General features: G+C 36.6%; 1 protein-coding gene across 1 annotated transcript; it reads right to left on the bottom strand.

Annotated features, from left to right (window-relative positions):
- Nucleotides 1–504: 504 nt before the first annotated feature.
- On the bottom strand, nucleotides 505–18,472 carry osbpl11 (oxysterol binding protein-like 11). Its single transcript, XM_084122994.1, has 13 exons — nucleotides 17,969–18,472; nucleotides 17,388–17,456; nucleotides 16,861–17,036; nucleotides 15,666–15,745; nucleotides 13,846–14,034; nucleotides 13,551–13,749; nucleotides 10,218–10,360; nucleotides 7,695–7,835; nucleotides 7,099–7,552; nucleotides 6,821–7,007; nucleotides 3,879–4,061; nucleotides 3,425–3,578; nucleotides 505–2,507 (listed from the first exon to the last, which is right to left on the bottom strand). The coding sequence occupies exons 1-13, from the start codon at nucleotides 18,046–18,048 to the stop codon at nucleotides 2,424–2,426; spliced, it is 2,139 nt and encodes a 712-aa protein (XP_083979120.1). The 5' UTR covers nucleotides 18,049–18,472; the 3' UTR covers nucleotides 505–2,423.
- Between the last annotated feature and the right edge of the window lie 1,315 nt (nucleotides 18,473–19,787).

The raw sequence follows: 19,787 nt of genomic DNA, 5'->3' as shown, positions 1-19,787 counted from the left end.
TGAAAACCTGTTTCTGCCTATGAAAAAAATGGTAAATGTGAGAGTGTAAAATATTAAATAGTCACATTGTGAGATATTAAGTCACACTGTGACATGATGAGTCAAAATTAGATATAAAGTCACAATCACAAGAAAGAGTTGCAATTATGAGAAATAAGATTGCATTGACAAGTATAAAATATATATTGAAGTCACAATTGTGAGAAATGTCACAACTACCTTTTTATTATTTTTTACACTAAGGCAGAAAGGGCAAATCTGGCCTTCCCTGGATTATTTTAAATGGTCCTGAAATGTGAAAGTACAAAATATTCCATGTCTTAATTAAAATTAGGTCATATACCTGCATAAATAACTATAATCGAATTAGCAAAATCCGTTTGTCACGTCACACATTTCAACTACCCACGGATCTTCCTTTACACGCAAGTTACTGTGAAATATTTGCATCTCCTCTTGATACCACACGGACACTCATTAAGTCAAATGAAAAGAAATGCGAAATTCTCCAATATATTAACCCTTTTATTTTTTTCAATCATATGTTCTGAGGCTACAGGGAGTGTATTTAAAACATCAGTGCAGTTGATGGCTCAGCAGAATGACTTGAGTGGAAAGCACAGCTGATGATGAACGAAACACTTTGTGGGAATTCTGTCTTTAGTGGACAGGAAAATTACAGAAGAGATATATACAATGCTGCGGCTTCAGTCTTACTCTGTTTTAATGAGAAAGCTGACGGCTGTGAGGTGGAACGAGGGGAAGACTAACACAAATAAGGCACCACAAGTTTCTCAGCGCAACCAATGCCAGGGCTGAAGCAGAGATTATATGAGAGAAGTAACACTTCAGCCAGCACCGTCACTGCAACTGTCCTCAGCTGGCAGATCAAACGATGAAGCGTTTAAACACAAAATTCCACATGATTAAAACAAAAAAAACCCTTACTATCATGACCAGCTAACTAAAACCTGAACCTTCTGCAAGGAACACATGCTATAAACACATCTGACTGCAAAAATGAAAACTTTGGCTTCATTTACTCACCCTCATGTATTTACTCACTCACCTGTATTATTTTCTGATTTTCCATGAAATACAAAAGGAGTCGTCAGACATAATGTCCAAGCTTCTCTTTTCCATACAAGAAAAGTGAATTGTGACTTATACTGAACCTCATATATAGAAAAACACCATAAAAGTGCTCTATAAAACTTCTTCTGAACCTAGTTCAGCGGTCTTAGCTGGTCTTCCTCTCTGACCGGCTGAAAAGTGCTAAAAAAATGGTTTTGGGTGTTTTTTTGTGTTTTTTTTCCTAAGCGGGGCCAACCGAAATCTAAGCTGTTGAAGTTAACAGAGCAAATTATATTTAATGATATCAGTAAACAGCTTAAATTTCTGTCAGTTCCTCACAACTCATCATATGACTTCAGAAGACTTAATAGTGCACAAGTCATCTGGACTACATAGAACAGGGTGAGTAATGTCGTTCCAAACCTTTATGACTTTTCCTTTCTCTGCGGAACATAAGAGTAGATATTTCAAAGAATTGACATTCATTGAATGGATTTTTTAAATATCTTTGTGTTCCACAAAAGAAAGAAAGTCTTGCAGATTTTAAATGACATGAGGGTGAGTAAATGAGGACAAAACTTACATTTTGGGGTGAACTATTCCTTTAAAATCTCTTTGAAACTGAAGCCAACGTAACTGTTCAATGAACATCAAGCAGAAACAGAAGAGCAGGCCTCTACCCGAACACTTCGATCTGGCCCAGATTTTGTGCATAGCACCTGCAAGCCTCATTTACCAGAGCAAGAACGAGAAAAAGACAGCATAATACAAAAGCCAAGCCAATGGTTTCTCTCTCACATCAAAAGTCTAGCTGCGTCTGGCTCCGCTAAGCAATAACAACTCACATCTTCGCCAGTTATTGACGCAGCTGTCCTTTTGAACTCCCCTAATCCTGCATTTCATTTGATATTTAAATCATGACAATTCATGTACAATTTTAAAAGAATCAGAAATATTTGACTGTACCATGGTCAAATACAGTATGGTCAGATTAAGAAGTTCACCCCAAACACAATCCCACATTAAGAACCGCCAGGCTGTACTGTTCCCGTTACATACGACACTTGTTAAGGCAACATCAACAAAGAATATCAGTGTGCAGATTTGGAGAAATCATTCACTGTGTAGTTCTACAAAAATCTTACCACCGAGGGATGCAAAATATGAACATCAGAGTGCAAACCCGCAAGTCCACAAAGCGTTACAAACACTCAAATTGAAGTTATGTTTCAGAAATCATACAAAGGAGAGTGTATGTCTTCATCTGTGAGAGAGGGAACACAGGGCCAGAGGTTTACTATAGCAGGAGGCTGTACAGTGCCTGAACTCAGCTCTTAAAAGGTCAGAGGTCATGGATTTTGAGGAGGGGGAACCGGAGAAGAGCTATGAGTTGCTGTTTTCCACAGTGGTTGGTAATACGCCCAGCTTTCACCCTGGAAAGAGAAGAAAAAAAAAAAGAAAGGGAATTGAAGAACTGTGGTTCCCTCGACAAAAACACAATAGGATTTTTCTACTGGCATTTGGATTATTGCAGAAAATAAACTATAAAGTATTGTTCATCAAGATAATCTTCACAAATGAACACAGCTGTTTTGAAGCCTAAATACAATCAGCAGAAGTAAAAAGCTAAAGTTAGGCTATAAACCAACCACTAAGATTCCAACAACTCTTTCGATCTTTAAGATCTACCAGTTGGAAATCTTGAGTTAGAAGAGTTTGCAATTGAGTATAAACACAAGGAGGTTGTAAAAGCAGACTTCACTAGATGAGTTTTCCTGTTCAGCGTAATGACCTTTAAATGACATTTATTACTGATGCTCAATTATTGATAATGATTCTTATTATCATGATTCCACTGGAATGGAATTCCACCGCCTTGATGATGCCCACTGCACGCTACAGAGTTAAAAACATCTCCGCAGTTTCCCCTAATACACATTTCCAGGCACAGGCTTCAACCACCACGAGAACTCATCGTTTTCCAGTAAACTTACATTTACCCATTTTAAACTAGCCTAGGAGGCTGGTCAGCTAGCTGTAGTTCGACCTGTATTCTGCTACCTCAGTTCTCTCTGATGACGCAGTAACTACCATGGGAAAAAAATCTTCGGCCTGTCCAATGATTGTAAACAGACATAGGAGAAACAGTCAGGCTGGAGAGATTTTAGCGGTAATGTGACCAAAAATATTTGAAGGCACATCGAATCTGAATTTAAATTATTTTAATACTTTTTAAGGCCTATTATTAGGAAAACTTTAAGACTTTTTAAGGACCCGTGGCCATTAATTTACTATTTTATGTAGAAATTATTATATGATTTAAAAAAATAAGATGCAGATGTGTTCTTACTTTGCGCTCAAAGTATTTGGTCCTCCATGCTGTCTGTGTCTCTGCACGATGCCTCTCCTCTTTCCTCTGTCTTTCCTCCAGGAAACGCTTGTGTTCCGTGGCTTTTTCCATATCCCTTTCCTTCAGAGACTCGGTCACATGTTGCCACAGTCTCCTACAGGGAGAAGAGTCAATGGTTAAAGATGGAGCCCTCACACCACATTAAACCTTTTTCAGTCTGAATTTTTTACATTTACTCTTATTTCAAACCCATCTGACCTTCTTTCTCAGCCCTTCATAATATCATTTTTGAAAGTATTCCTTTAGATTACTTATTTTCATAAAATTAACCTTTTAGTTTAGTGTGCTGTTCATTTTGCTCCTTTAAAAATATGGCATCATACTGACATTAACACTGTTGTGTGGCTTGAATACAATAGTAAACTGTTTACATAAACTGATTAACTGGTGTTACCTGGACTCGTAGGGTCCTTGCAGCTCATTGGGCCGTACTCTTTTTCTGGTGACGGGGAGATTGGTGACGTCTAAGACACGTGTTTCTCCACTGGTGTAGGAAAACTCCAGCACGCCGTTCCACTCGCCCTGCACGCGGCACACCACGGAGTTGGTGGGGTTGTGTTTGACCTCCGCGTTCACTCTGAGGAACAAAGCACAGGCTTCTGTTACAGTCCACTGGCTCGGCTTTCTGATTAAAGCACTCATACCACTAAGAAACCTATTTAACCTCCATCCAATCAACAACCGATGGATAGAACCAAGTCCCTTCCCTGCATTTATTCTTTTTTTCTATGATCCATTTCACTCAGATGTACATCACAGTGTGGAAGAAAAGATCTGTCACTACTTCTGTTCCATTGCGACTAAAATAAGTTAATTTATTGTACTACTGTAAAAAACTGTAACTTGCAGAACTCAATCTCCTCAACTGTCCAAAAAGACCATTGACTGATACTAGGGCAGACGTCTAGCCAATTCTTCAGCCAGTTGCAGTTGTCAGCTTCATTTGCATAGAATCAGAGGGTGTCCTTCACACGGCCACGTGAAAAAATTGTTCCGTCTATTTTTTACAAGGTCCATAATCATTTCTGCCTGATCTTTGCTAGATTGTTTTGTGAACCTGTCACAATATATTATTTTCCTATGTGTATTCCATCAATGCCACTGCTTATACAGAATTTTGTTAATTTTGCATAAAGAGCTTTCCTTACATAACTTTTAATCATGAAAGATACGTGTTTTTTTTTTACATATATACGATACAACGAACTTTAACGATTTTTTTGCAACCGTTTCTTTGAAGAACATGACCGTAAATATGAGCACAAGATTGAATGTGACAAAGAAAATGATTATTGGCAGTCATGTTGCCTCTGTAGCCGGTGCACGCAGGTACATTTCTCATACCCCTTCGTTTGAAGTGTGGTCCCGAAAAATCTTCGTTTCAAGGGCTATCTGGCCCTTCCCCTTACCCCTACCCCTCCAACCAAAAGAGAATTGAGACAGCCCTACCCCTTCACGTGCACACGCAAAACAGAGGGGAAAGGGAAAGTGAAGGGGTAGAATTGGGATTGGCCCTAAATCTTTCATTGTAGCGGCCAAAGCCGTTTCAAACAAATGGTGTTCATCCATAGCCATCTTGCAATGTTTACTAATGACTTCGACGTCGCAGCGCTGTCGTCATCTGTTTAGCTCGCCTTTGGACCGCCTATATCAGATAACCCGATGTGATTGGTGCAGCTCAGATAGAGGGGCATATTTAATGAGCATCATTACTCGACACCAGAGTAACTCGCTGAGCAAATTCAACTTGTGCTCTCGCGAGAACTCTGGATTACCAGGGTACTCCGAAATGCTTTCGAGTTTGAGGTTTAATTCCGATCACTCTTCAGGAGGTAATTTGAGACGCATTCCAAAATAAACAGGACAATTGTAGATGCATCTGGTTGTTGAAACCACATATGTAAATTTTACATCTCCCAAAATGTTTTAGGCTATATGACATGTTATAGCCGGATATGACCGCGCTACTGCAACACACATCGCTGCAGATGCTAGGTATCTTTTCAGCAAGCCGACGTGCAAACTGCCGCATTTGCTCAAAACACAATCATCTTCATTAAAAGTAGTGAGACTAAATGATCTTACCAATGCTGATGCTGCTCTCTCCTACTCCTATTGACCTTGAAAATAGCTGATGATAAATAAAATGCAGCTCATATCTGGCGTTTTCGTTGACGCGAACGCCGTTAAATTTGCACATAGAGCGGGAATTGAAGATCAGATTTATATTCGTTTTGCAGGGACATTTATTAAGTGTAAATGGAACCGTTTTAACAAATCAGATAGCTATTCGATCAGTAAAAACACATGAAGTGTTCAGGTGTAAACAGGCCCTATAAGCTCAGAAAAGTGCTTCATGTGGCGTTTTCATTGAAACTTTAATGGCACAGGAGCAAAAAACAGCCAGTTTAATTCCGGGGGTCAAAGAGACGGTGGAAAATCATTACAGGTGGATAAAGTGTCCCCTACATTTTTCTTATTGAATATAGTGTTTTGGGTAACACTTTACAATAAGGTTTCATTTGTTAACATGAACTAACATTTAACAATACATCTACAGCATTAATTAATTCTAGTTAATGTTAATCTCAACATTTACTTACAGTATACATTTTTAAGAACAAAAGTAGCATCTGTTAACTAAACTAACTTTAATTAAGGTTGATAAATGTTGTAAAAATATATTGCTAAATGTATTTTTCAGTTCATGTTAGTTATTGCATTAACTAATGTTAACAAATGAGACCTTATTGTAAAGTGTTACAGTGTTTTGCTCAGAAAAATGTGTCTGGACAATATATAATCTGGACATTTACACAACAGTTTATCCTTACCAAGGCGGCATTTATTTGATTAAAAAAAAACAGTAAAAAAAAAAACAGTAATATTGTGAAACGGTTTTCATACGTTTTTTATTTTTATGTATTTAAAAATTGTATTTATCCCTGTGATGGCAAAGCTGAATTTACAGCAGCCATTTACTTCATCTAGTCTTCATCTGATCCTTCAGAAATCATTCTAATATGCTGATTTGGTGCTCAAGAATAATTTCTTATTATCAATGTTGAACAGCATTTATTTGAAATAGAAATCTTTTGTGACATTATAATGTCTTTACTGTCACTTCTGATCAATGTAATGTATCCTTGCTGAATAAAAGCATTACATTTAAGCATTCTTTTCTTTTTTTTAAAGAATTACTGATTCATTTTAAATGGTAGTGTATACTAATTAACAGTTCATTAGGGCTGCTGTATAAATTTACATTGAAAACCCTATACGGTCTCAAAGAGATGGAAAATGGAGTCACGTAATGTGATCCAGTGTGATCCTGACCTGTGCAGCTTGCCCCCATAGAAAGGCTTTGTCTGGAAGGTGATGACTGCAGAGTAGCCGGTCTTGGCGCAGTTGACATTGACCTTTCCTCCCAGTTCCACCCAGGGCACAGTGAGGATAGAGCGGGCATAAGCAGAGGGCAGACTAAAGGTGTATTCTTCATCATGCTCTAATAGGTGTAGATTACCTGCGAGCACAGGAAGTTAACATTCCTAATAATCAACAATGGATCCATGGAAACTTCACAGTAAACTGAGTGTGAGGCAGGCGAAACGCACCTTCTCCGATCATAGAGACGCCAATGGACATGCCCATGAACTTGCTTTTGGTCCACACATGCGTGTTGACACACATCTGCCTTTCCTGGCATTCTGCATAGAAGCCCGAGACAGGGGGATGATGGGAAACCTGTTCAGCCACAAAGCGAACATTGTAGCAGTCTGACGCGCACAAGGTCCCCTCTTTCGGGACACCTGTCGGAGATGATGTCGCTTTGGGTACTCTCCAAGAGCAATGGAAGGTCTCTCCGATGATGGGGTTGTAGGGCTTCTTGGCAATGGCACCTTTGCGACCTTCATGGAAGGAAGTGAGGTAATACTCCACAAATCGGACCATGCGGTCCATCGGGCTGGAGCCATCGGTGATGGCCACGAAAAGGTCCGGATGGGACATGAAGTCTGCATACATTTCCAGCAGGGAGCGCTTCTCCAGTATAAAAGTAGGCAGGACCACCTATACACCCATGTGAAACACTGTTATTTCACAATGTTATTTTAACTGTATAAGAGAATTAATTTAAAATGGTGTGATTTAAACTTTTATCTGAGCTTTGAGAAAGACACAAGAAGCCATTAACGAGATGGAGCTGATATACCCTGGTGAGGTCCATGCCCAGTTTCAGCTGAGAGAGGAGGTGCAGAATGACGCTGCGCTCCTCTTCGACAGCACCCAGATCCTCCTCCTCGACTGGAGAGGAATCGTCGACCTCCTGCGTGGCATCAATCTCCTCCTGCTCCTGAAACACACACCAAACTCCATGATTACTCAACTCATCTACTCAACCAACAAATACTGCAAGCACAGAACTAGTTTTTGGGACCCCCTCTACAGGGTTTTCACACCTTTTGACCAAAACTACAGGATGCTTTTTTGTTTTACATTTTATAGAGGTAGAGGCTTAATTAATTTTCTAAAATGAATTATCTAAAACTTAAATTAAAATGAAAACTGAAAAATACCAATAAATACTATAATTGTATATAAATTAGACTACAATAATACAGTTGTTGTTTTTTAGCTGATTAAATATTTTTAAAATAGCTTTAAAAATTTAGAAATTAACATAATTTTTAAGATTTTAATGGCTTCTATAACTTTGCCAGTGTTGGAAATCATAAATTTAAAATTGCAAGGTATTACCAAGTATTGCATGAACTTTTACTCTATGATATTATGTCCCCAAGATATGGCTCGAGTCCTTCCTTGGATGTAACTCTCTGATTTATCTCCCATTTTACCATGAAATTCATAAAATTGATCACTGAAATAAGGAAGAGCACAGCTATCCCAACAGGGTTCACAATCTGAGGCATCATTTGTACATGTGGGCAAGTTATGTTTTGGTTTATTTAAATCCAAACCCTAAGTACTGTATGTAAAAGGTTCTGCTTGCCTCAGCAAATACCACTAATGACACGATTCAAATTATATACTGTATATATATATTTTTTTTTGGTATATGATGATTGTTTTTCAGACTGAAATCTATCTGCTATGCTGCTTGAAACAGTGGATACTAGGGTACAGTTAAGTGAAGCAAAATATTATGCAAGAGTATTTAGAAGAAAAAAAACATACAGTCAGCATAGTTAACATTTAACACCGCAGACAAATTTACTCAGGTTAATAGGGAGCCCTGTCTACAGTTCGACAATCGGGGAGGCTCAGGTGTTTGTTTACATCAAGGTAACTGAAGCAAAGATTACTCTTGAGACTCAAAGTCAGAGAGCCTTCTCCAAAACAACATCACTTGTCAGTAATTATCATCAGCATCTGCTATGAATACAATCACGCACAATTGTGTTGCTGAGATAACATACAGGATATATTTGAGAAACTTAAGACATACTTTTGTGAATGTCAAAATGCATGAATTCTTTTTATATATTATATATACATTATATAACAAAATATCAAACCAAGTGTCATTTTTTATTATAAAACAAAGATAGCACACTTTTTAAGCTTAACAATTCACAAAAAGATTTTAAAATGATTAAAAAATAAATATACTGTTTAAAATTAAGACAAATCACTCATACACTTTCTGGTTATGAAATGTTAGTGGAAAATGTCCATAGATAAAGCTGGAGCATGCAATTCTTACAATGTTAAAACACTAAAAGTTTTTGAAAGAAATCTCTTATGCTCACCAAGGCTGCATTTATTAGATCAACAATACGGTAAAAACAGTAATTCTGTGAAATATAATTACAATTTTAAAATTATTTATTTATTTATTATAATGCAATTTATTCCTGTGATGGCAAAGCTGAATTTTCAGCATTACTCCAGTCTTCAGTGTCACATGATCCTTCAGAAATCATTCTAATATGCTGATTTGCTCAAGAATCATTTCTTATTATTATTAATGTTGCACAAAGATCTGTTGTTTATTTTTTTTTGGATTATTTGATGAATAGAAAGTTCAAATGAAAAGCATTTATTTGAAACTGATTTTTTTTTGTAACAATGTGACAAGTTTTTACTGTCACTTTTGTAGTAAAGTGTAATCACTGTGTTTCTGTGGTGCAACCAAAACACTGTTGCTTGCTTAAGCATCCCATCCAGCCCGAAATAACAGCAATGGCTCAACCAATAGTGTGAGTTCAAGGTGGAAATATGTTGTTGAACTATACTAGTGATTACACTGCTATTGTAGGACACCTGTTGTTTGAAACGCAATTTAACTATGAAAATAAATCAGAAAAGCTTTGTTAGTTCTGAGAAAAGCATAATTTGTTCGCAGATACCACATGGTTTGATATTTTGTTATCTAACACAATGATACTCGTACATACTTAAGTGCAATTTAAGTGAACAAACACGTTTTTGTGAATAGAATATTTGACCAGACCAATCCAAAACAGCCATTCAGAAATTAATAAAAAATGTGTGTAATCTAAAACAAGCTCAGATCCTATGAAATCAATTTTCTACACTTAATTTGGACAACCACTTTAGATCCCATACTTTTTAAGTCAAGTGTGATAAATCAATAAGGATTTTCAAAGATTATTCAAACTCAGATATGTTTGCTAATGAATCATTCAGACCCATTTGTTAAATTATTGACTGATAACAGTCAGCAAGAAAGTTTAGATAAAGCAAATCTTACCCCAGCGATATCACAGGAGTCCATTTCTAAAGGTTCTAGAACGGTTCCCACTGTGTTACCATCGTCTTTGGTGATGCTGGGTATCGTCCCTCCATTCTTCAGGATGTCGGGGAGTTTTGGCTCCAGCCACTCGAGGGCAGGACCTACAGGGCACACAAAACCAGACTCAGGGGTGCTCATATCACCGGCCCACCAGCACGATGCCGACAGGCCAACAGCAGCCTCTAACGCCACAGGATTTCTGGGCGTTTAGCGCTATGACAACTGACACAGAGCTCTCAGTGGAAACCTGAGAACAGGGTCTCACCGTCTGCATGAGGCCCTGCCCATTGTTGACTTGTTTGCCTATTGGCACGGAGATTAATGTGGTGGTTTTTGTTTTGTTCCAGTCATTAGGAAGTTCAGAAAGTTCACATGGTCCCTCACTACTTCAACAACAGTGGAAACGCAGGTGATCCTGGAAGTGTGTGATGTTTACATGTTTCTTTCTAGTCAGAGAGTAATAAAATATGAATGGGTTGCATTAAAGTCAAGTCTTTGGTTTGGCAAAATAAATATTCGTCCAAGGGTTTTTGGGCCAGAAGAACCCACAAACACGCAAATCTCACAGGAGACATATTTATCCAAGAACTGACAACAGTATGGTAACACAATTTGGTAAGTCTGTCAACCGCTGCGCTTGAGTGACGCCAGCAGAGCTCTTGTTACCTGCAGAAGTCTATCAGTGGTGGATACAGTTCCTCATTAATTATAAAACAATATTCCACTCGCTGAGCAGGGCTCTAGGTCATAAATTCTACAGGCACAAACATGACCTGAGATTATTGGATTTGTGACCACAAACACTTGTGGTTTTTCTGTACTCTATCATGGAAAATTAGCTACCTGTTCAGCTATTGGTTATTTTTGGTACACACACAACACTGTGATGTGAGCAGAAAGACTAGTGGCGTTGTGTATTTTGATCTTATCGCATTGACCTGGATTACACATAAGGATCAGTGAGTCGCAGTGAATATGTGATTTAAGGTATTCAATAACTGTCTGAAAGCAGATTTGGAGAAGGAGAGTATTTGTTGTTATCTAAAAGACTACATTATTCATCTTTGGATTGCATTTCGACAGCCAATATATGATTGTTACACAAACTCTACACCAGGAGAGTATTCAACAAAAAGGGAGGCTGTACTTGCTCCTTTAAACATAAATCATGACATGCCAAATAGATGAATTTGAAAACATGACTAATGACAGACATCAGCCAGTGCTGCATTTCCCAAAAGCATTGTAAGCCTGCTCAGATTGTACAAATTATTGGCGCCAATGACCTCAATGATCTACTTAGGCTTATAATATTTTTGGGCAATGCAGCCCAGGACAATTAATCAGTGAATATTTGTCTCTTTTAAGATTATTGTCTAATATCTGTGCCCGTTTGGCAGATAAACAAAAGTGGGCAGTGGCAAAATCTACCAACAGTATTGCAAAGTGACACTGCACATTTTCTGTACAATTTTGTTTGTTATTATTAAATTGTACAATCTTATTATATTGGCCACTCTGCTCTCTAGATAGCAATATCGGCCATTAAAAAAAAACATATCATGCTAATTTGATATTAAGAAATTCCACTAAGTCAATGTTAAGTAATAAGGAAGAAGAATAGATACAGTACTATTATTCCTAAATGCCAAAAGAACTAACGATAAGAGTAAACATGGCAAAATCTATGCTAAACCTTGTGCGGTGTCTGACCGAGTTCTGCATATACTTCTAAAGTACATAACGTTAAAAACAAGCGACTGAACTGCATTGTTTCACAATTTAATGAAGACTTTTCAAAGTGGTTGTTATTGAAGAATATGGGGAGCAGTCCTGCAGCTTGTGAGTAAAGGTTGCGCAGAGAAATTTTGCAGGCAAAGTTTCAATAGGAATCACGTAATTGGGAGTTTTGAATTAGGGAAAGAAATTCCCCATACAGATTTCACTCGCGTTCAAATTCACTGCATTGACCAACAGAAAGCTACCTGGTTTGAAAATGAGCAGAGCTTCATGCATCGCTAGACTTTTGACAACGAATCTGTTTTAGCAAAAAAAGAAATAGAGTTCGCCAAATATTTCACTAATGAGAGTGGACCTTAGTTGCCCTAAAGCATTGCATTCTCATTTCACGTCATGTGAAAATGTTTACATATAAGTGTTACAGGTACAGAAAGAGGGTGAAAACGGTAATGTGAAGCTAAATAATGACTGTTCAAAACACTTGCTAAATTAACAAAACTAGAACTCAATTAAAAAAAAAAAAATTTTAAAAAAAAATTAGGATATGCTGCCAATTTATACGTATAATCTTGTCAAGAAAATCAGATAGGAATACAAGAAACGCATGGTCTAAAATGGTGACGGAAGCTGTGCTTATAAATAACCCTCTTACTGTCTTTTACTGGAAGAGAAATGCTTTCACTTAACATCTAAGCACTGCAGTAGCATTAGACAAAGTATAGAGTAAAGTCAGGTCTAAGATTAAAAGAGCCTGACAGAGGCAAAAATCCAGACAGAGCCAGATGTCAAGCATTATGAACCTAATTACACATTTTTATCATTTTGTATCTTTCTGTCCATTCACATTCAATCACAGCTTAGTTTTTACATTATCAATTACCAATAGGCTAGTACAAAACTAATGCTGTAAACAATAAAGGGAACCCAAGATGAAAACATTACAATAATATTAAAGGTTAAAATGAACTGATTTGTAGGCTACTTACTAATGCCCATAAGAAAGTTTTTATTATAATAAATTTTTTATGTTTCTACTAATTTCAAAAACATTCAAAAAGACATTAAATATTGAAGAACAAGTTAAGTAAAAATACAATATGAAATATAGTGTATATATTTAGCAAAATGCTCCTCTATAGAGTTCATTTTTCAAGCTGACTAATGAGTTTTGAATGGCTTTTCTGAGGTAAATCTAACATTATGTGACAGTGTTTACAAGCTGTTTTACTGACATATTTCCCCGGTTGAGAGATTCATCGAATGATTACGAGACATGAAATGGATTTCTTTTAACATACCTTCTGATGTTCATTCATGTTTATTTCGTGCTGTAACTAGTAGTAAAGTGGAACAGATGATCAGCTCCGTCACGCCACATTAAAGAGCGCCAAAATGGCATTTATTTTATTTTATTTATATTATTCTTAGGATTTAAGAATCAATATCGGTTCTTCGAAATGAGAATGATAAAAATGGTCATTTATGTGTAAACTAGGCTAATCCTTTCAGCAATTATCCATAATCCCCCCCCAAAAATGTTTTAAATCTCACCAACGAGAGGAACTTTCTGCCGAGCCACTTGTTGGAGCTGCAGGATATGCAAGCAGTCGCTGAGGCAGGTCATAGTGGCCAAAGAGGTGGCTTTCAGCAGCAGAAGGTCTTGGTCCAAGGGAGAGGGACCCTGGGAGGAGGGCAGACCCTCAATACTCTGGATCAGGTCTCTGTGCTGGCCCTGCGCCTGGCTCATCATCTGGAGCAGGACAAAAACATTCGGTTAACATCCAATGTTTTTAAAGTTACTAATTGACTGTGCCACTGGGCCTCTGAAAGCATCACTCATTCTCACCTCTCTGGCCTCCAGCAAGTGATCAGGCAGCAGCGATTTCCTGCTGGAGTAAAGGGAGGAGCCGCGCTGCAGCTGGGACAGGCCCAACAGGGCGTTTGAGTTCTGGTTGATCCTGTGTTGAGACCCTGGAGAGCTGCCACTGCCCTGAGACGCCATGGAGAGACTGCGAGACTGAAGCGGTGGGTTTGTCTGTGGGAATATGGATAATTGCTGAAAGGATTAGTTTACAAATAAATGACAATTTTATCATCATGCACTGTAAAAAAATTGCTGTAGTTTTACAGCTGTTTGCCAGTAACTTACTGTAGATTTAAAATTATGTTATTTACTGGCAACAGTTTGTTCAAAGTTAAATGAACATTAAACATTAACAAGTCTTTGTCTTTACAGAATAAAACTATAAAATAACAATCTAATGCAAAGCATTCTGGGAACCAGAAATCTTCATCAACCTTTTTCTGTTTTTCCTTCAGATTTTGGTTCCCAGAATGCTTTGCATGAGGCTGTTATTTTAGTTTTATTCTGTAAAGATAAAGACTTGTTAATGTTTAATGTTCATTTAACTTTGAACAAACTGTTGCCAGTAAATAACATCAATTTAAATCTACAGTAAGTTACTGGCAAGCAGCTGCCAGTAATACTGTAATTTCTACAGATTTTTTTTACAGTGCATTTACCACATTTATGCTAGAAAGCGGGTGCTGATTTTTACTGCGAAGCACCACAAAGGACAAAAAGGTCCTTATGATTTGTACGCTATATTAAAAGTCTTCTGAGGTTTTATGTGATAAACAGACCATAAATATAAGTCATTATTCACTGATTATCTTTACCTCAGCTACATCTAATTCACAGTCACATATAGTCAAATATGCAGCGCAAAGTCACATCATTCCAGTTTGTTTGTTAGTTTGTTATTGTCTTGTCAGCTTCTTTGGCTATCATCATAGTGAAAACTATATTTGAGTTAGCAAAATTTAAACTAGATACTAAATATAGTATTTTTCCTAAACATTTTAAATTTGGATTAACTTGATTAGCTTGATTGTTATATCGTAGAAAAAAAATTTATAATCTATATTATAATCCAGAGATATATTAAAAGTTGGATATAAAGTATTTCCTACTTTACCTGCATACATACAGTATACTCACGTAAAGCAATATATATATATATACACACACTCTCTCTCTCTCTCTCTCTAATTACATAAATGTAATTATATTATTGCCCAGCTCTTTATATAAAGTTGTATATATAAGAATGTCCTACGCATAAATACAGTATACTTGCGTAGGGCGATATATACTGTATAGAATACCTCAAAAGCTTGATTACTTGTATTGTTGCAAAATGTAGACTACATTATCGCTCAGCTCTAATATGCTAAATACAACTACAAGGCATGAAGATATTAAGATATTATATACATTAACATCATGGTTTTCTGTAAAGCTGCTTTTAAACAATGTGCATTATGAAATTTGACGTGACGATTAAAAACCATTTCAAGGGTACGAACAGAATAAAACGAATCGCTCAGAGGAGCAGAAGTTATAAACCAATAAAATATGTTTGTCTGACATGTATATATAGGAGGGTTTTCACATCATACCAGACTTGATGTCAATAATGGTTGGTTTTTGGTTCTCAGAAGAAAGTTGGGATAGTTTATTGGTTTCAAACAACATGATGATAAATAAATGATACATTTTTTGCAGTATTGTAATTGAACAGATTTTCTGTCTGTTCCTGTAACTTAGGAAATCACTGAGTAGTGGTTTTGCAGTATTACAGGTGTCTGGTTGTACCGTCTCACCTTGCCCATCGCCTCCGTGTGGTGCTGCGCACAGATCTGCAGTCGGCTGACCCAGTGCTGACGCTCCTTTGCATCTGAGGCTGAAGTTACACAGACAGGTATTAACATAAAATATGTTTTTAACATAAAATAAATTATTGGGATCAGGGCTGGACATTAACACCAGCCAAATGCGGGTGGATTTCAGCAGTGGCGTGTCACACAGGACACTCTTACTAGCCACTTTGGCGGGTTGAATTTTATATATAATATATGCATTTTTCAATTGTAGTCTTTTAAAAAGGCATCTGAAATAATAAACTAAGTGCAATGTAGTGTTGTAAAAAATATAGATTTTAAGATACATATCGATACTGAAATATCTGAAACATCCAATACTCATTTTCCGCAGAATAGATATCGCTTTCTCGCTCCTTCATCTGTCTAACAGTGAGTTGACACACAAACCCGCCTCCCCTCACTCACTCATTTAATTTGCTCTGAATGAATATTATTGATTTTACAGGGCTTGAATTTCAGCATGAGACCGCGCATAATTTTACTAATTCCCGCAGATTTTGTGCTCACAGCCAAAGTGCGCACACATAAAGCCGCCTCTCAGTACTAAATTTAGTTCTTTTTCGCTGCTTATTGCGCTTAAACAATCAAATAAACACAAAATAATGTCAAAATGCAGGTCTTGGCAAGTATTCACGTAAACACATTCAGTTATGTTTTAAGTGAACGTAAACAGTTGAGAAAGAAAACAAATGTGCAACAGCATAATGGATCCGTGCGTCAGGTTTTAAAGTGACAGCAGCCTAATATATCTTCTGCTAAATTATGAGATAATATAAAAAATGTCTATATGGCAGTTTTTCTCCATGGGATCTGTGTCAAAATTGTGGCCAGTGAAAATGCTGAGTAGCTAATAACTTTGGAAACCACTAGCCACAGTTGCTGGTAAGCAAAAAAGTTAATGTCAAGCCTTGATTGGGATCATTTTATTTCAGATCAGACCAGAGATGCATGCTAGTATAAAGGACCATTTTTACAAAAAAAAAAACTTGTGGTATGATTAAGAGAGCACTATCTAGGGCTGTTTTATTTATACTAAGCCATTCACTTCAATGAGAAGATACCGTATATAAAAGGAAGTGAAAACATCTGGGGTTTTAAAAAAGTAGAAAAAGAGTGAAAGACATCATGTGACAACCTCTGAGTTTGTATTGCTCTCCGCTGATGGCGTTGACAGTGAAGGTGTGTGAATCTTCATCGCTGGGGGAAATCACTGCACCGGCTAACGGCAGCGAGCCCCGGGGCTTCTGATTCCTGGACTGCTCATTTACAAAGTATTCCAGCAGCCCTGCCTCATTGTTGAGCACAAAATATCTATAGTGAGTGAAAAATAACAGCTTTAGAGAAAACTGAGAAAGTCGCGCCCTTGTTGATTAAACAGAAGAGGCTCTGAGCATTTAAGCAAATTTTTTAGTAAACAAATTTAAAAAAAAGTTTTTAATGGTTTTAGTTTTATCTAAATATGATAACCATGGATGAAATATGAACTCTCAGATCCATACCTTTGATTATAAAGGTCTAATCATTCATCATTGATTATATGTTTGTTTATTAAATATTTTGGCCATAACATTTTACCTGCAGAATTTCGGAAAAAAAATTCCCACTAAATATACACAGATTCCATTTTGGCCTGTTTATAAAAAATGAATACATCAGACTCACCGATACTGCCATCCAGTCACAAGATTGGTATATTTCATCAAATACCCATCCACCTTTTCCATCAGATCACTTCAGTTAATAAAAAGAAAATTCATTAAACTCAATGTTGTAAAAGCACTAACGTTAGTGTGTACCAGATATTCATACTATTACCAAAAGATCATATCACCAAATATCAACCATAAACTGTACAGTACAAACAACAAACATTCATAGGATGTTTGATGTTTCATAGGAAGACCACATTACCACATTTGTGGATACCACATATCCACATTACTATTCTAAATTATGGTCTATCGTCTGTAAGTATATAATGTAAGTGAATGGAGACTGAGGCTGCCCTTTTGTGAAGCATGGAAAAAAGTAAGTCATATAACGTTAGATGGAACGACATACAGTAGACCATGACAGAAATATGTCAATGTCGTGTTTAAAGTCCAGCTTACTCCGGAAATTGACTATTATTAGACAATCTCCTCCTCACATAAAAGGTATTGCCTTTGCTATTTGATTTCGAGCATTTTTTTTCTATAATTAAACATAGATTGTTCTAAAATGAGAATATTTGTGTGAAGTACCTGTACTGCCAGGATTTGGAGCCCGTCCTGAGGGAACTCTGTGAGCTGCTGTGATGCTCCAGCACGGCTTCAGTCTGCATGATTAGATGCTTCCTATGATCTTACAACACAGCTAACACTTCACCTGCCGCTCAAACACGGACCAAACGATTTCATATGGCGAAGCTCAAGTCAAAATTATTTGTTATGGCCGCTGTTGTAATCATCGCACTGGTTTAATGCTCTGAATTACAGCACCACTGGCATGTTTATGTCTCGTGCAGCCATGACAGAGCGTGAAGTCATTCGCGACCTACATCATGTGACAGGAGGTGGTCTAAAAGAAAACATAATTGAACAGCACAAACGGAATTGTTTGGATATAATTATATTATGATTCGTATATCGATCATATCAATATAGTTTGCTCCAATGACATTTTATAATTTTAGTGATTTTTACATTAGAAACACCACAAAATCCAATTTTCAAATTAAAAGTCCTAGGTGGAGACCAGACGGAAGCGCGCTAGCTCAGCTCTCATTCTGATTGGCCAGTTGTAATGACACCACCTTCGTGACGTGTGGTACAAATATTCAATGTCGTTTATAAATTGTAAAGAAAATATGACTAAAATCTTAAACGATTTTCACTTTTTGTTTTATTCATCCCCTCATCAATTGCCAGATCTAAATAATTTTTAGCAAATACAGTGTAATTTTTTTTAACTCTTGAAAACGAATGTTTCTTTTAAGTTATGAAAAATTTGTACAGTAACATTCTGCATCTTAAGCTTTTTGGCATTAAGAAAACAGCTTAATTATATGTGTATAATCATAATAAATATTAAACAAAATCTTCAAATATTTACTTCATATATATATATATATACAGTAGTCAACATTTGAAGTGGATCAAAACCTTTCATCAAAGTTATACATGGATTTTGAACAATACCCGTTCTTGTCTTAGGACAACTTTTGATCCACTTCAACTGTTGACAACTGTATTTTTGTTCATTCATTTTATTGGGAAAATAAACAACTGTTAACAATGTAAATTATGTCTCAACAGGAGGTAACTGATGTTGAACATCTCTTTTAATTGTGTACCATTAAAAAGAACAATAATGTACCATATACAATACAAAAGATGGAGAAAAACATATAATGAGAGATTGTGTGGTAGATTTTTAGTTCTGCATAGACTTGTCTTTGGTCTTCAGTCTCATGACTTGGCATTTTCAATTCATTTCTGTTCAACACAAGATTTTCCAACTAAAACATTCAAACATTATTTATTAAATGAATGTGTAGATAAAATGCTAACAAATAAAATAAGTAAAATAAATAAAAGGCATACAAAGAAATGGTTGTTTTTGAGCACAAGTCATGGCAAAGTGTACGTCAGAACATTGGGACATAGTAAAATTGAATTAAATGCTGACATTTTTTTTCCAAGCTAATCTTAATTCAAATGGTGCAAGGCTTACTTATTGAACTCATGAGGATTTAACATGAGAAATTCAAATATAAGCATTGCCAAATTGAACTGAGTGACTATTATAACACAATTGCGATTTATGCAGCAACAATTAAAATGAATTATGAAAAAACATGTCCTATTATGAGCAAATGTATCTCAGTCATTTTTGACAAATGAAATGTACACACCAGAAAAAGTATAATTAAATAAATAAATTTGTTCATAAATGCTCCAATGCTACTAAGCCTCAGTTCTCGCAGTGATAATTACAATACCCAAGAAAAGGGTCTCCTATATGAGCATAATACAAAGAAGGCTTGCTTTCAATCTAAGAAAACTCAAAATTATGTTAAAA

The sequence above is a fragment of the Abramis brama genome (assembly GCF_963993115.1).
Source record: "Abramis brama genome assembly, chromosome: 8".
Lineage (NCBI taxonomy): Eukaryota > Metazoa > Chordata > Actinopteri > Cypriniformes > Leuciscidae > Abramis > Abramis brama.
Note: the sequence above shows the minus strand (reverse complement) of the source record. Positions and strands in the feature narration are given on the sequence as shown.

Excerpts from the sequence above, each read along its gene's own strand:
- osbpl11 (XM_084122994.1), bottom strand. The coding sequence starts at position 18,048 with ATGCAGACTGAAGCCGTGCTGGAGCATCACAGCAGCTCACAGAGTTCC. Across the intron at positions 7,553-7,694 it reads TGGGCATGGACCTCACCAGG|GTGGTCCTGCCTACTTTTAT; the intron begins GTATATCAGCTC and ends ATGGGTGTATAG. Across the intron at positions 7,008-7,098 it reads CGTCTCTATGATCGGAGAAG|GTAATCTACACCTATTAGAG; the intron begins GTGCGTTTCGCC and ends CTGTGCTCGCAG.